The sequence below is a fragment of the Phaseolus vulgaris genome, chromosome 2, assembly GCF_051622355.1.
Source record: "Phaseolus vulgaris cultivar YP4 chromosome 2, ASM5162235v1, whole genome shotgun sequence".
In the NCBI taxonomy this organism is placed as follows: domain Eukaryota; kingdom Viridiplantae; phylum Streptophyta; class Magnoliopsida; order Fabales; family Fabaceae; genus Phaseolus; species Phaseolus vulgaris.
The window spans coordinates 49,561,621-49,579,209 of record NC_143499.1 but is presented as its reverse complement, the minus strand read 5'-3'; the positions used below and the strand labels follow the sequence as shown (position 1 = coordinate 49,579,209).

At 33.6% G+C, this 17,589-nt stretch overlaps 3 protein-coding genes across 6 annotated transcripts in view; all 3 read left to right on the top strand.

Moving 5' to 3' along the window:
• The window catches only part of LOC137812979 (vacuolar iron transporter 1), a 43,905-nt gene extending 35,844 nt beyond the window's left edge, over positions 1-8,061 (top strand). The window contains exons 4-5 of the mRNA XM_090299292.1: positions 7,763-7,809; positions 7,923-8,061. Coding sequence (XP_090155418.1) covers positions 7,763-7,784 — 22 coding nt within the window. The 3' untranslated portion in view covers positions 7,785-7,809; positions 7,923-8,061. The remainder of the gene's footprint in view (positions 1-7,762; positions 7,810-7,922) is intronic.
• LOC137809550 (TMV resistance protein N) lies at positions 1,293-8,490 on the top strand. The gene is given in 7 exon segments (XM_090299282.1): positions 1,293-1,898; positions 2,339-3,425; positions 3,819-3,986; positions 4,099-4,392; positions 5,342-5,868; positions 5,870-7,484; positions 7,763-8,490. Coding segments are annotated over 6 exon segments (4,149 nt in total). The 5' UTR covers positions 1,293-1,407; the 3' UTR covers positions 7,452-7,484; positions 7,763-8,490.
• A 3,307-nt stretch (positions 8,491-11,797) lies between these two features.
• LOC150029253 (TMV resistance protein N-like) lies at positions 11,798-17,224 on the top strand. 4 transcript variants are annotated; one of them, XR_016518956.1, is made up of 6 exons: positions 11,798-12,531; positions 12,794-13,874; positions 14,005-14,304; positions 14,470-16,674; positions 16,803-16,842; positions 16,949-17,224. XR_016518956.1 is itself a non-coding variant. In XM_090299285.1 (5 exons), the coding sequence occupies exons 1-4, from the start codon at positions 12,068-12,070 to the stop codon at positions 16,627-16,629; spliced, it is 4,005 nt and encodes a 1,334-aa protein (XP_090155411.1). In that variant the 5' UTR covers positions 11,798-12,067; the 3' UTR covers positions 16,630-16,674; positions 16,803-17,224. The 4 variants fall into 4 exon arrangements, 1 of the variants encoding a protein (XP_090155411.1); XR_016518955.1 differs by having other exon boundaries at positions 16,803-16,849; XR_016518954.1 differs by having other exon boundaries at positions 14,470-16,849.
• Positions 17,225-17,589: the final 365 nt, after the last annotated feature.

The following is a 17,589-nucleotide window of genomic DNA, read 5'->3' as shown; positions in this document are numbered from 1 at the left end:
CAATCAATAGATCGTGTTGGATTTCCCTGATAAAGTTTTAAGACTCGACAACTTAGCCACAAATGAGAAAAGTTGATTGTTGACTTCACAACATCATATATTGATTCTTTTTTTACCACTAACAATATTTACCTGAAATCACCTCCCAAAACCACAACCTTCCCCCCAAAAGGTTTTTGATAATTTCCGTCATTAACCGTTCTCATAACATCTTTAAAAGTTCTGTCAAAGACTTCAAAACACATTCGATTCATCATCGGTACTTCATCCCAAATAAAAAATATTTAATAAATATTAAAATCAAAATGTAATGTTTTGTAAAATCTAAAAATTTAATTTTAAATGTTAGAGAAATAAGCTACCCACAAAAACATCATTAAAGATATTTATATTATATTAATTTATAAATAGACAGTGGGTATGAAATTTATTAAGAAACATATTAATATTAATATATTGTTTTTCGTAGTAATATTTTTCCTGTTATTCTTACACGTCTTTAGTTAAAGACACTATCTTTATTCATTTAGTCATACTAACCTAGTTTTATGTTTAGTGGTTATTTTCTAAAATATATTAAAGAAATACGATTCTTTATTTGTAAAAGGTGTGAAAAAAAAAAGAATTAAAAATAAATAAATTGAGTAAAAATATTAAAGAAACTCCTCGCATTAATGCGGTATAAAGCTAGACACCATAATATTCTGCGAATCGTTAGACTCTTCCATTGACTCATATTTTTGTATTTCTGTTTACTACGTGTCTGCGAAGAAAAACCTTAAAAGTGAAAGTGAAAATCAAGAACCAATAAGTATTTTGAACATCCCTACTCAATTAGAGATATTTTAGCATTGAATAAATATATTTTATAAAATAGAATTAGATTTAAATTTCATTTTTTAATATAGTATTAGAATTATTTTTAAAGTTTATTGGATTAAAAGTTTACTTAGATCACCAAATAATATATAATAATCTCACGTAAGAGATGATAATACTGTAGAAAGATGACTGTTTTATAAAATTAAATTAAACTTGAAAAAGTACATTTCTTAAAAAAGAAAAAAAAATTGTAAGCAAAAGAGATTTGAAAAAAAATAAAGAGAGAACGGAATCAGACAATATAAAAGGTAGAAAATGAGAGAATGTATTTTGTAAAATGAAATGTAGAAAGCAAACGCTGAGGTGTATATATAAAGCAATGTAGGAGAAAAGAAAAGCACATTACAAAGCCCACTACAAGGCCCAATTAAAACTTAAATAAGGATTTTAACACAGCTATGTTTCCACGCGTGCGTGATCTGTGAAAGATACTTTTGAGAAAATTCAAAGACTTTTCCAAGAGTTGATTTGTGTACAAACAAAGGCACTGAGAGTTGCAAGAGAAAAGAGAGAAAATTGATTCCAATGTCAGGAAGTCCTTCATCATTCCCCGTGTCTGCTTCTCTAACAAAGCATGATGTGTTTCTCAGCTTCAGAGGGGAAGACACACGTGACAACTTCATTCGTCACCTTCATGCAGCACTGCAAAGGAAGAACATTCAAGCATATATTGACGAGAGACTACCCCGGGGCGAAGAAATTTCACCTGCACTACTCTCTGCAATAGAAGAATCAAAGATTTATGTCATCGTTTTCTCCCAAAACTATGCATCTTCCACTTGGTGCTTGAATGAACTCACTAAGATACTTGAATGCAAGAAGAGATATGGAAGGGATGTGATACCTGTTTTCTACAAGGTGGATCCATCAACTATTAGGAAGCAGGAACAAAGATTCAAAGAAGCATTTGATGAGCATGAACAGCGGCTTAAGCACGACATGGACAGAGTGCAAGGATGGAAGGATGCTCTAACCGAAGCTGCTGAACTTGCAGGCTGGGATTCAAAAGTCACCAGGTCATTATATTTGTTACACGCACTTTCGAGATAATCAGGATCTCTTTTCATTTACTAAAATTGTGTTCATCTCACCATAAATCAAGTGCTTCTTTTTTTCATTTCTCTTAGTCGGTCATGGATCTGAACCATATCACATCTTATAGCTTAACTTTGTACCTACAAGTCTGCTCCCTAGTATCAGAAGTCACATACGGTTACTGTAGAATTTCTGCGATCTTGATTTGCAATTACTAAACCAACCAAACTAATATAGGAAGATAACGTCCTAAACTTACCTTCAACTTTTTAATTTATTTATTTTATCCAGAACTCGAAACTAGAATCGATATGTGAATCTATTCAATGATGTTCACTCCTCTTGACTCTGAATTTTTCTTTAGTTTAGTTTAGCTTTTGTGCTTGAATTCTTATACTTTATTTTCTAAATCATCTGCCAGGAATGACCACAAACTTGTTGAAAAAATTGTGGAAGATATTTTGGGAAAATTGAATCTTTATTCCACCAGTTATGATCAAGGAATCATCGGCATTCAAAAACATATTGAAGGAATTCAGTCCTTGTTGCATCCTGAGTCACCGGATGTTCGGATCATAGGAATTTGGGGCATGGGAGGAATAGGAAAAAGTACAATTTGTGATCAAATATATCAGAAATTGGCATTGCAGTTTGATTCCAGCAGCCTTGTTTTAGACGTTCAAGAAAAAATACAAAGAGATGGAATAGACAGTATCAGAACAAAATATCTGTCTGAGCTTCTAAAGGAAGAGATAAAGAATTCCTCTGATTTATCATATTACAAAGAAAGGCTCAAACGGACAAAGGCTCTCCTCATTCTTGATGATGTTACCGATTCAGCTCAACTTCAAAAATTAATAGGATGGAGTGATAGTTTTAGGCAGGGCAGTAGAATCATTATGACCAGTAGAGACAGACAAGTGCTTAAGAATGCTAGAGCTGATGATATCTACGAAGTTAAGGAGTTGAATTCTGATGATTCTCTAAGACTTTTTAGTTTACATGCTTTTAAACAAAAATCTTCAGAAGAAATTGCTTACAAGGAACTGTCAGGAAAGGTGTTGAGTTATGCAAAAGGGATTCCGTTAGCTCTCCAGATTTTGGGCTCATTGCTTTGTGACAGAACAAAAGAAGCATGGGAAAGTCAGTTGCAAAAGTTGAAAAAGGGCCAACATCATGGTATTTTCAATGTATTAAAATTAAGTTATGATGGGCTCGAGGAGGTGGAGAAGAATATATTTCTTGACATTGCTTGCTTTTATAGAGGATACCAGGAGATTGTGCTGGCAGAAATACTTGATGACTGCAATGGTTTCTCTACTAAGATTGTAATGGATGTTCTCAAAGATAGGTGCCTAATATCTGTCTTTAATGGTATTATTATGATGCACGATCTAATACAAGAAATGGGTCAAGAAATTGTTCGTAAAGAGTGTCGTCGGCATCCTGGAAAACGCAGCCGACTGTTTAATGCTGAGGAAATTTGTGATGTTTTAAGGAAAAACAAGGTATATTCTGTTGTTACTTTGTGAAAAAACTGCAAACTATTGAGCTGTCATTAAACATCCAGAAATGCAACTGTTTTAGGACAGATGATCCTTAGCTAGAGCATCAAAGATAATATAAAAACCATATCTTTTTTTCCTACCCCTACTCTTCGTCTCTGCCTCCTCTTATAGATGACTCGGTCCCTGGTATAGATGACTCGGTCCCTACCTAGTCTCTGTAACCAACGGCTTAATTTCTCATAAATTTCCATTACTCTCCTTCAGTAACGCTTCCTTCTCCTTTATGTCACTTCATGATCAGTATCCGAAGGTTACCATATCTCATCAATCTGCCCATAACCATACAGCAACATTTCATGCTTTTTTTTTCTAATTACATTGATTTACTTTCAGGGGTCAGATGCAATACAGTGTATATTACTAGATACGAACAAAATAAAAAAAGTTAAAGTACATGCGCCACACTTTTCAATGGTTCCTAAAGAGTGTCCTCAGCATCCTGGAAAACGCAGCCGATTGTTTGATGTTGAGGAAATTATTGAGGCTTTAAAAAAGAACAAGGTATATGCTGTTGTTACTTTGTGAAAAGCTGCAAACTACTGAGTTGTCACTAAACATCCTGAAATGCAACATTTCATGCTTTTTTTTTCTAATTACATTGATTTACTTTCAGGGGTTAGATGCAATACAGTGTATATCACTAGATACGAGCAAAGTAAATGAAGTTGTAGTACATGCACAAAGTTTCGAAAAGATGGACAATCTTAGGATGCTTATGCTCAACACGCCAAAATACACGTCAAATGTGTCTCTTGAATCATCTATTGTAGGTCTGCCAGACACTCTAAAGATTCTTTATTGGAAACATTTCCCTCAAAGATCTTTGCCTCCAAACTTTTGCCCGCAAAATCTAGTGACCCTCGAAATGCCATACTGCCATCTTGAACAACTCTGGGAAGGAGATCAGGTTTTTCAAGCTATTTATGTTCCTTTGTGTTCTAAACTTTCAAAGATAAAAATAAATTAGACAAGAATGTTTTCTGTATTATACATCTACATGTTTTCATTTGCAATTCCTTTGTGCTTCTCCACATTATTCGATTTGAAATTTCTTTTATTTGAACCACACAGTTATACATATATCATAAGAATCATACTCAGCATGTTTCTAATTAAAGATAGTTATAAATTTAGTAGCATGTAGAAGAGTTTGCATCCTCTTTTTAGGTATATAGTCTAATGGCCAATCATAAAACTTCATATTCCTTAATACATAAAGACAAGTAAGATCATGTGACAAGATAATTTCTGTATCACCCAATTAACTCAAAAATTAAAAATGACATATATTCTATTGGAAATATAAAAAATTTGAGTACTTAAATAATTAAAAAATTTAATAAAAAAATTAATTAAAAATGTCTTACTGGATACTCAAAACCTAATTAAGTATTTTTTTATTATTATAACATAAACTTCAATATAATATACAACAAATTATGTATTTAATAAAATAAATTATGGAAAGATGGTCATCGATTATAAATTACTATCATCAGACAACACCATTTTATTTTGTCAGTTGATACATGCATGATATAAAGTATTTCCACACTGTCATCGATTATAAATTACTATCATCAGTTTTTAAATACATAATAAGTTTAGGTTCAAATTATTAGGATGTAATTTGAGGTAGGGAACAAAAACACGTTAAATTTTGTGGTTTTTTATAATAACTATTAAATTTATAGCCACAGTTTTGTTAGTTGACAGTGTGATTTTTTTTAACAGTGGTTTTGAAGTAATGTAAAATATAAAGTGAATAGATTAGATGATGTAGCTAATATTTTACCGAAGAAAAATAGATAAAGTAGTTTTTATTTGTTACCTCATTCATTTCCTATTTGTGGCAGAATTTACCCAACTTGAAAAGGCTCGACCTGAGTTATTCTCGGAAACTAACTAGAATACCAGACCTTTCTATGTCACCAAATATTGAAGAAATAATTCTGAAAAGTTGTGAAAAGTTGATTGAAGTTCACTCTTGGATATTCCTCAACAAGCTCAGTTGTTTATGTTTAGATGATTGTAATGATCTGAATAGTGTAAATATTCCCAGCAACATTTTATCCACATCACCAGGATGGATTACTCTTTCCCGTTGTCCGAAGCTTAATATGTTTTCGATCAGTAAACCCAGATTCCCTCATGTGATACTGGAGCGTCAACTTCAAACTTTCTCAATATTCCCTCGTCAGGAACCGGATATGACGAATTTCTCAGGACGGCGTGGTAAACGTCGACACCGTGGTCCTTTTTTCCCAACTTCCAGTGAAATTTTCTCAATTACTTTTGACAGATATAAGGAAGAAGAAGTGGCTAATGATACTATATGTTTTAAAGTGTTCACAAAACTCATGAAGCTCTGTCACTTCAACTTTAATCGCAAAGAAGCTCTGTTACTTAGATCTCTCTCACTGTTCTTCCCTTACAATCTTTCCATTTCACCTTTCTGATATGAAATTCATAAAGAAACTTTCTCTCAGTGGTTGCTCAAAATTGGAAAATTTACCCGAGATTCAGGACACGTTGGAAGATCTAGTGGTGCTCATCTTAGACGGCACAGCCATACAGGCACTACCTTCATCCTTGTGCCGTTTGGTAGGGCTTCAAGGACTGAGTTTGCGCAGTTGCTTCAATCTTGAGATTATTCCATCTTCCATTGGAACCCTCACCAGACTATGCAAGTTAGACCTTACCCACTGTAATTCACTTCAAACTTTTCCAAGCACCATTTTCAATTTGAAGTTGAGGAACCTTGATTTGCGTGGTTGCTCAAGGCTGAGGACCTTCCCAGAGATCGCGGAGCCGGCTCATACTTTTGCTCACATTAACTTAACATCTACGGCTGTTAAAGAACTGCCTTCCTCATTTGGCAATTTCGTTAATCTTCGATCCCTGGAACTCCAAGAATGCATTCATCTCGAGTCACTTCCAAACTCCATTGTTAATCTGAAGCTTCTCTCTAAACTTGATTGTTCGGGGTGTGCCAAATTAACAGAAATCCCAAGCCACATCGGTCGCTTGACGTCATTAATGGAACTGTCACTGCGTGATAGCGGAATCGTGAACCTTCCTGAGAGCATTGCTCATCTTTCAAGCTTGAACTCGCTCGATTTAAGCGACTGCAAAAAACTTGAATCCATCCCACAGATTCCACCATTTCTAAAACAACTCGTGGCATTGGATTGCCCATCCATCAGAAGAGTGATGTCAAATTCTCTTGTTCCAAACTTCTCAAACTCCAAAGAGGGTGTCTTCAAATTTCATTTCACCAATGCTCAGCAACTGGATTCAGGTGCTCGTGCTAACATTGAGGAGGATGCATGGGTTAGGATGACCGACGATGCATATAGGTCTGTGTTCTTCTGTTTTCCAGGGAATGCAGTTCCTCGTTGGTTCCATTCTCGTGGGAAGGGACATTCAGTGACTATAAATGAAGATTTAAGTTTCTGCAGCGATGATAGGCTCAGTGGTTTCGCTTTGTGTGTGGTTTTTGGAGTGTTAGATACGAAAGCTGTTAAATGTAGATATGGTTCTTTTGGTTACAGTCTAAAATTTGAATCTGATGATGATGGCACACAGATCATTCTAAATAATGATGTGTTAAACAGCTATTTCAAATGGAATGGTGAACACAGATGTGTTGATGAAGATCACACATTCGTGTGGAAATTTAACATGGAGTCCCTAACGGCGAGCCGCAAGAGCCTTAGGGTCTGTGATGCTCGCAGCTTCACTTTTGAGATCAGTCTGTATAGTTACAAATCAGGTGTGAGAGTGATGGCATCAGACATCACAATAAAAGAATGCGGCATATGCCCCCTTTATTCCAAAAAGAAAGATGATAAATATGGTGGTGATGTTGACATTGAAGAATCCAGTGGAAGCAATGTTGCACAGTCTTCAAGAGAAACAAGGAAAGATAGGAAGAGAAAGGCCGAAAGCTACCCTGTCAACTAGTCTCTTCCTCTTCTGCTAATTAGTCTTTCATTGGTCAGGATCTAAACTGAGTTATCATAAGTTTCAACACGTTGAAATTTTATTATGAATTTCTCATTTTTAATTTATTTTGTTTTATTTACATTTTCAATGGCATTTTAGGAGTGGGTTCGTTCATTGTTGACAAAGATTTCTAAGTTATTGTTAGATATAGTTTGATGTTTTTGTTCAGCATGAGATGGGTTTCTCTGTTGTCCTAGAGTTGCATTTTCTTGAAACTCTTCATATATAGTTTCATTAACTTTTTTAGCATATTTGGGTTGCATTTGCAGTGAAGGCATTATGAAATCCTGAGGAGATCCATTTGAAATGGTGATTGGTAAATCCTCTTCATACTATGGAATCTCATATTCCCAGTTTTACGACAAGGAAATACTTTATGCTAATTAATGCTGATTGAATATCATATCATATCATATCATGACTTATAAGCGGGAGAGGGGGCTGTGTCTCCCAGCAGGCAGCATAGAGCCACAGGAGCATAGAGCACCGGTCAGAACAGTATGGTGCTAGCAGTAGGGTCCAGGTTCGGCTGAGGAGTGACCAAGATGGACAGGTTGAGACTGATGGAAGATAGTAATAAACAGGCTTGTATTCTTTGATCTCCCTAATCAGTAACAATATTGCAGCACTCAATACCATGCGTTTGGAGTATGGTATTGGTTCTGGTGTGGGTTGCTGCCACATTTCTATAATTGCTGCCATATGTTTTTATTTGCTGCCACATGTGTTTTGTAAGTTGCATTGGGGTTGTTTATTTGGGATCTGCAATTTGTGGATCTAGTTACATGCTGTTTTTCTTTTACAGGATGGTAGGGGAGAAGGTATGCTTTTTTTTGTTTTTTTCTTGAGGGTGTTTTGGTGTTGTATAAGCCATATATGGTTCGGATCGGTGTACCCTTCGGGTCTATGTATACGGGTTGGGATACCCCTGAAGTATCCCTCTTAATTAAATTTATTCATTGCTGATAAAAAAAAAAAAAATATCATAACTTATAAATGCTGTTGGCCTGTGATTGTTAATTCTTTATAAATGCTAATTTTTTACGATTTAAGATACAGTTTGTGGTAGTTAAAAGTTGAAATCCTGAGGAGATCCATTTGAAATGGTGATTGGTAAATCCTCTTCATACTTTTCTCCATCCTATGGAATCTCATATTCCCAGTTTTACAACAAGGTACCTGTTTATGCTAATTAATGCTGTTTGAATATCATATCATTGTATTAGGTTTGTGCATGGAGCTGTAAAATCAGAAACATTTGAAGGAACAGAAATTGAACTAAATGAATATATAAAACTTGAAAACCAAGTTGAAAGACTTTTCACAAGTTGAACACCAGCTAAATTGTGACTGTTAATTCTTTATAATTGTAGTTTGACAGTAAAGTTAAGAAAGGTTGTTTATTAATTATCATCTTATGGATTTTTCACTTCCATTATGACAATTAAAATTTCAATCTCAATTAAATGTCTTTATAGTAAACAAAATTATCTAAAAAATGGTAAATAAATTATTAATAATTAATACCATTGGCTGAAGAGTTTTTTTTTTTTAATTTTATTTATGGAAATATTATTATATATGAACTAAAAAATGCTATTTTTTATGATTTAAGAAGCACTTTGTGGTAATTAAAAATTGTTACAAATATTATTAAGAAAGATTAATTTGCATACTAATATTTTAAATCGTTGAATATTAATATATAAGTAGGGTTCTTGAATTTTAATTTCCATTTTGAATTAAGGTGAGTAATTAATTGTGCACTGAACTTTTTATGTGCATTAAGAAAGGAAAATTAAATAGAAAAACATTTAAAATATCAATTGTACTTTAGAAAAGAAAAATCACAAAAGGATCCATATTCTATATGCTAGAAAGTGCAAAAATTATTGAAGGTTTATTATAATCGCAGAAATAATTTGTTAATATTTCTTTAATCATCCTCCGAATTAATTATTTTTAAATTAAAAAAAATTGTTAAAAACACACATCTTAATTAAAAATATTATTTATATTTATTTTAAAGATTTTTAAATTTGAAATAAATAAATGTTATTTATATTTTTTATCCAATATTTATGTTTAAGAAAAAAATAATACTCATGAATATAATAAATTAAAAAAAGTACTAAGTCAGTATAATTGTCAAGATTGTTCTGTATTTCTTTTCAAATGGTATAATTTTAACAAAAGCTTAAATTTCAAAATAACATTATTCTTTTTAACTATACATTTTACGTAATACACCTAAATATACAGTGAAATAAAATAAATTAAAAGAAAAATTATAACATCCTTAACTACCTTATTAAATTTTAATTTCTTATGTCATATATTATTATATCATAAATCATTATCCATTCATACATTGATTTTCAAATATATACATCAAAATAAAACATCAAAAGAATTAAAAGAAAAAACTCTGTCATTTTCAATTTTGAGGCCTATAACATACAACATCATATGTTCACATGTAACTCACGATCATAACAAATCTATAAAAAAAACGATACTAACAAGAAATTAGGCTAAGTTACTGATTTTTAAAATTTATATTTGAATCATTCAATCATAATCATATGAATAATCACATTTCATTCATTCTAAATATATTAAACAATTAAGTGTCTCTAAATAACTCGTGTTCTATATTACTCATGTCAAAAATCAAATTAGATCCACACGTACACTTGACCATACTTCTGAAAAAATCGTACATTGATTTAGACTAAAAAAATTGCACATGTTATAATATCCCGTTGTGAAATTCACACATCTATGCGAATAAGAATATCATAATAGAATCTCCTCATATGACAAGGTTAATTAATATGGCATGTTAGACTATGATTTTTTATATTGTAGACCAAATCATATAAATCTCATTTGACTGCCACCAACTTAATATGTGAATAGAGTCAGATATCTTATTCTAAATGTATTACTAATCAAGACACATCCTAACTATCCTTAACAAGGTATTTCCTTACTTGAAATTACTATATATCGATAATATTCCACATGATTCAATTTCATCCCACTCATCAATATATCATTCAATCATATAGAAGTTTATATTTTTAAAACCGTTACAAAATATCAACAATAATCACATAATATTTAAAATTTTACATATCAATAGAATATATAATGATTATTTGTTTTATATTTTTTTATAAATATTAGATTTCCTTATTTTAAACACATGTTGCATGAATTGGTTAAATTGACATTAGAAAGTTGTAATCACTTACAATTTACAAAATGATAAATTTCAAAAAGATTTAATTCAATTTCATGACCTATAGAAAACAAACCAAAAGATATCTAAGCAAAGATGACAAATGTTGTCAAAATTGCTCGAGTCCATGAAGTTGGGGCTTAAGCCTAGAGAAATCTTCGCTGAACGAATTTGAGGCAAAGAACACCCAAACAATTGTAGCTTAAATTTGCTTACCATAGGAAAAGTTCTTTGAGAAATTTTAAGCCTGAATGTACTCCAAAATCTGCATGTAATTTTGCTTAAATGCAGCAAAAAACATTGAGCGGATTTGAGGTGGAGAGCACCCCAAACTATGCATATTCAAATTATATTGATACGTGGAAATTCTGCTGAGTGAATTTAAGTATGAGAGCATGTATACCTCATATTAAAATCCATTTTTTCAAGTAAAAATCAAGGTTAAATTTCACACTGCATATAACAATCAATTTATATAATTATTGAAGATCCTACATCAACTAGAGATAAAAACATTTCATAGGGGTGCACACCTTCAGTATAATTTGGTTTTGTGCAGTTGAGTTAAGTTTAAAATTCATTTCTTAATATCATAACCATTTGAAATTTATCCTAATGTCAAACTTATCAATCCATCTAATCTCGATGTGAGGGGTTGTGTTGGGTTTAAAACTTCAATTTTTTTTATCAATTAACATCTTTATTTATTTCCAAAAGTCCAAAGGAAGGATTCTATTCTCAAGCTCAAACATACACTGGTTAGAAATATAAAAATAAAATAAAATAAAAGAGAAAGGATTTTTTTTATAAAAATGAATATTGTTTTACACTGAAAACTAAACAATTATATTTTATTTATTTATTTATAACTTATTTTAATAATAAAATATTTTATTTTAATTATACCACTTGTAATCTAAAATATTTTTTATGAGTACTATCTTTATTCATTTAGTCATATTAACCTAGTTTTCTGTGTACTGGTTATTTTCTAAAATATATTAAACAAATCCGATTCTTTATATGTAAAAGGTATTGAAGAAACAAATTGAGTAAAGATATTGAAGAATCTACTCGCAATAATGCGTATGAATGGTATAAAGCTAGAGACCATAATATTCTGCGAATTGTTGACTCTTCCATTGACTCAATTGTTTCTTTTTCTGATGATTACGTATCTGACAGAACACAGCTGTGAAGCATATTTTGAGAAAATTGAAGGCTTTTCCAAAAGTTGATTTGTGATAGAAATAGAATATATGCAAGTTGCTTACAAACAAAGGGATCTGAGAGTTGCAGAGAAAATTGAAACCCTTCATCATTGGCCATGTCTGCTTCTCTAACAAAACATGATGTGTTTCTCAGCTTCAGAGGGGAAGACACACGTGACAACTTCATTAGTCACCTTTATGCAGCGTTGCAAAGGAAGAACATAGAAGCATATATTGATTACAGATTACTCAGGGGCGAAGAAATTTCACCTGCACTCCTCTCTGCAATAGAAGAATCAAAGATTTATGTCATCGTTTTCTCCCAAGACTATGCATCTTCCACTTGGTGCTTGAATGAACTCACTAAGATACTTGAATGCAAGAAGAGATTTGGAAGGGATGTGATACCTGTTTTCTACAAGGTGGATCCATCAACTATTAGGAAGCAGGAAGAAAGATACAAAGAAGCATTCGATGAGCATGAGCAGCACTTTAAGCACGACATGGACAAAGTGCAAGGATGGAAGGATGCTCTCACCGAAGCTGCTGGACTTTCAGGCTGGGATTCAAAAGTCACCAGGTCATTATATTTATTAGATAATCAGGATCTCTTTTCATTTACTAAAATTGTGTTCATCTCACCATAAATCAAGTGTTTCTTTTTTCATTTCTCTTAGTCGGTCATGGATCTGAACCATATCACATCTTATAGCTTAACTTTGTACCTACAAATCTGCTCCCTATTATCAGAAGTCACAAACGGTTACTGTAGAATTTTTCTTTAGTTTACTTTAGCTTTTGTGCTTGAATACTTATACTTTATTTTCTAAATCATCTGCCAGGCCAGAACACACACTTGTTGAAGATATTGTGGAAGATATTTTGAGAAAATTAGATCCTTATTCCATCAGTTATTATGATCAAGGAATCATCGGCATTCAAAAACATATTGAAGGAATTCAGTCCTTGTTGCATCCTGAGTCACCGGATGTTCGGATCATAGGAATTTGTGGCATGGGAGGAATAGGAAAAAGTACAATTTGTAATCAAATATATCACAAATTGGCATTGCAGTTTGATTCCAGCAGCCTTGTTTTAGACGTTCAAGAAAAAATACAAAGAGATGGAATAGACAGTATCAGAAGAAAATATCAGTCTGAGCTTCTAAAGGAAGAGAAATCCTCTTATTTACCATATTACAATGAAAGGCTCAAACGGACAAAGGTTCTCCTCATTCTTGATGATGTTACCGATTCAGCTCTACTTAAAAGATTAATAGGAGGGAGTGATAGTTTTGGGCAGGGCAGTAAAATCATTATGACCAATAGAGACAAACAAGTGCTTAAGAATGCTGGAGCTGATGATATCTACGAAGTTAAGGAGTTGAATTTTTATGATTCTCTGAAACTTTTTAGTTTACATGCTTTTAAACAAAAATCTTCAGAAGAAATTGCTTACATGGACCTGTCAGTAAAGGTGTTGAGATATGCAAAAGGAATTCCGTTAGCTCTCCAGATTTTGGGGTCATTGCTTTATGGCAGAACAAGAGAAGCATGGGAGAGTCAGTTGCAAAAGTTGGAAAACGGCCAAGATCTTGGAACTTTCGACGTATTAAAATTAAGTTATTATGGGCTCAAGGAGGAGGAGAAGAATATATTTCTTGACATAGCTTGCTTTTATAGAGGGCACGAGGAGACTGTGGTAGCAGAAACACTTGATGACTGTGGTTTCTCTTCTAAGATTGGAATGGATATTCTCAAAGATAGGGGTCTAATCTCTGTCTTTGATGGTAGAATTGTGATGCACGATCTAATACAAGAAATGGGTCAAGAAATTGTTCGTAAAGAGTGTCCTCAGCATCCTGGAAAACGCAGCCGATTGTTTAATGAAGAGGAAATTTTTGAGGTTTTAAGTAAGAACAAGGTATTCTGTCGTTACTCAATTGAACATGGATTTACTTTGTGAAAAATTGCAAACCACTGAGCTGTCATTAAACATCCTGCAATGCAACATTTCATGTTTTTTTCTTCTAATTACATTGATTTACTTTCAGGGGTCAGATGCAATACAGTGTATATTACTAGATACGAGCAAAATAAAAAAAGTTAAAGTACATGCACGAACTTTCGAAAAGATGGAAAATCTTAGGATGCTTATGCTCTACTATTCCTATCCTATAAACGAATCAAAAGTGTCTCTTGAATCACCTCTTGTGGATCTGCCAGACACTCTAAAGATTCTTTATTGGAACGATTTCCCTCAAAGATTTTGGCCTCCAAACTTTTGCCCACAAAATCTAGTGATCCTCGAAATGCCAGGCTGCCATCTTACACAACTATGGGAAGGAGATCAGGTTTTCAAGTTATCTATGTTTCAAGTTATCTATGTCAGTTGATACATGCATAATATAAAGTATTTCGACATTGTCATCTATTGTTTACCGAAGAAAAATAGATAAAATTGCCTAAAACTTTAATTTAGTTTTTGTGTTACCTGATTCATTTACATTTTGTGGCAGAATTTACCCAAGTTGAAAAGGCTCAACCTGAGTGATTCTTCGAACCTTACTAGAATACCAGACCTTTCTTTGTCACCAAATATTGAAGAAATAATTCTGAGTTTTTGTGAAAAGTTGATTGAAGTTCACTCTTCGATATTCCTCAGCAAGCTCAGTTGTTTATGTTTAGATCATTGTGATGATCTGAATAGTGTAAATATTCCCAGCAACATTTTATCCACATTACCAGGATTGATTATTCTTTCCTGTTGTCGGAAGCTTAATATGTTTTCAACCAGTGAACCCAGATTCCCTCATGTGAAACTGGAGCGTCAACGTCAAACTTTCTCAAGATCCCCACATCAGAAACTGGGGCATCAACCTGGAAATTTCTCAAGATTCCCTCATCAGGAACCCAATATAGCCGAAGGGCAAGGTCCATCCTTTGTTCATATTTTCCCAAGTTCCAGTGAAATTTTCTCAATTACTTTTGACAGATATAATGAAGAAGAAGTGGCTAATAATAGTCTATACTTACAATTTGAAGTGTCGGCAAATCTCAGAGAAGGTGTGCCCTTGAACTTTCAAAGTCTCAAGAACCTCTGTTACTTAGATCTCTCTGACTGTTATTCCCTTACAATCTTTCCGTTTGACCTTTCTGATATGAAATTTCTAAAGCAACTTTCTCTCCGTGGTTGCTCAAAATTGGAAAATTTACCCGAGATTCAGGACACGTTGGAAGATCTAGCGGTGCTCATCTTAGACTTCACAGCTATACAGGCACTACCTTCATCCTTGTGCCGTTTGGAAGGGCTTGAAGAACTGAGTTTGCGCAGTTGCTTGAATCTTGAGATTATTCCATCTTCCATTGGAAGCCTCACCAGACTATGCAAGTTAGACCTTACCCACTGTAATTCACTTCAAACTTTTCCAAGCACCATTTTCAATTTGAAATTGAGGAAGCTTGATTTAGGTGGTTGCTCAAGGCTGAGGTCCTTCCCAGAGATCACGGAGCCGGCTCATACTTTTGCTTACATTAACTTAACATGTACGGCTGTTAAAGAACTGCCTTCCTCATTTGCCAATTTGGTTAATCTTCGATCCCTGGAGCTCCACAAATGCACTGATCTCGAGTCACTTCCAAACTGCATTGTTAATCTGAAGCTTCTCTCTAAACTTGATTGTTCGGGGTGCCCCAAATTAACAGAAATCCCTAGACACATTGGTCGTTTGACGTCATTAATGGAACTTTCATTGCGTAATAGCGGAATCGTGAACCTTCCTGGGAGCATTGCTCATCTTTCAAGTTTGAAATCGCTTGATTTAAGCGACTGCAAAAAGCTTGAATGCATCCCACATATTCCACCATTTCTGAAACAACTCGTGGCATTGGATTGCCCATCCATTAGAAGAGTGATGCCAAATTCTCTTGTTCGAAACCTCTCAAATTCCAAAGAGGGTGTTTTTAAATTTCATTTCACCAATGCTCAACAACTGGATTCACGTGCTCGTGCTAATATTGAGGAGGATGCAAGGCTTAGGATGACCGACGATACATATAGGTGTGTGTTCTTCTGTTTTCCAGGGAGTGCAGTTCCTGGTTGGTTCCATTTTCGTGGGAAGGGACATTCAGTGACTATAAATGAAGATTTAAGTTTCTGCAGCGATGATAGGCTCACTGGTTTCGCTTTGTGTGTGGTTTTTGGAGCGTTAGATACGAATGCTTTTAAAGGTAGATATGGTTCTTTTAGTTACAGCCTAATATTTGAATCTGATGATGATGGCACACAGATCATTCCAAATAATGATGCGTTAAATAGCTATTTCGAATGGAATGGTGAAGAGAGATGTGTTGATAAAGATCACACATTCGTGTGGAAATTTAACTTGGAGTCCCTAAGGGCGAGCGGCATGAGCCTCAGGCTGTGTGATGCTCGCAGCTTCACTTTTGAGATCAGTCCGTGTGATTATGACTTTGAGATCAGGCCAGATTACGAATCATTGGTGAGACAGTTGAAATCAATTATGACAATAAAAGAATGCGGCATATGCCCTCTTTATACGAAAAAGAAAGATGATAAATATGGTGGTGCTGTTGAGATTGAAGAATCCAGTGGAAGCAATGTTGCACAGTCTTCAAGAGAAACAAGGGAAGATAGGAAGTGGAAGGCCGAAAGCTAGCCAGTCAACTAGTCTCTTCCTCTTCTGCTAATTAGTCTTTCATTGGTCAGATCTAAACTGCCTTATCGTCAATACTTCTAAATTACAAGTTTCAACATGTTGAATTTTTATTTCGAAACTCTTCACATTTCGGTTTCATTAACTTCTTTAACATATTTGGGTTGCATTTGCAGTGAAGGGATTATGAAATCTTGAGGAGCTGCATTTGAAAGGGTAATTGGTAAATCCTCTTCTTACTTTTCTCCATCCTATGCAACCTCATATTCTCAGTTTTACGACAAGGTACCTCTTGGTATTGAATATCATATCATTATATTAGGTTTGTGCATGGAGCTGAAAAACCAGACAATTCTCAGCTTGGTTAAGTGGAACCTCATTTCTTATTGATCTTGGTTTTTTCACATTGAGGCACCTTGTTGCATGTGAGTGATGACTTATAAATGTTGTTGGTGTGTGATTCTTAATTCTTTATAATTGTAGTTTAACAGTAAAGTTGAAGACAGCTTATAATTGTTTGAAGAATATAAGTTTAAAGACTCCTATGTTATGTTATTCAGAGAGGGTGTTTATTAATTATCATCTTACTGATTTTTCACTTCCATTTGTTCTCCTTCTTCATTCATGGGATTTCATTAGTTTTTGGGAGCTTTTCTAAGTTACTGATTCCTCTAAAAGCATAAAACCATAAATGCATAATATAATTGTAATTTTGAATAAATATATATAACTAATATATTTTATCGTCAAAATTAAAACTGATCATGTGAGATCTTTTAGAAATCACTTGATTCTTTTAAGTAATTACACGACTTTGAATACTCATAATTTTTATTGCTTACATTAAAAATAACATTTATATTGCTTACATCATAGCCCAAGAAAACAACATGTTAACGCAAAACAATTCAGCTAACAAATAATTATAATACCAAAAAAATCTTAAAAGAAACAAGTAATATT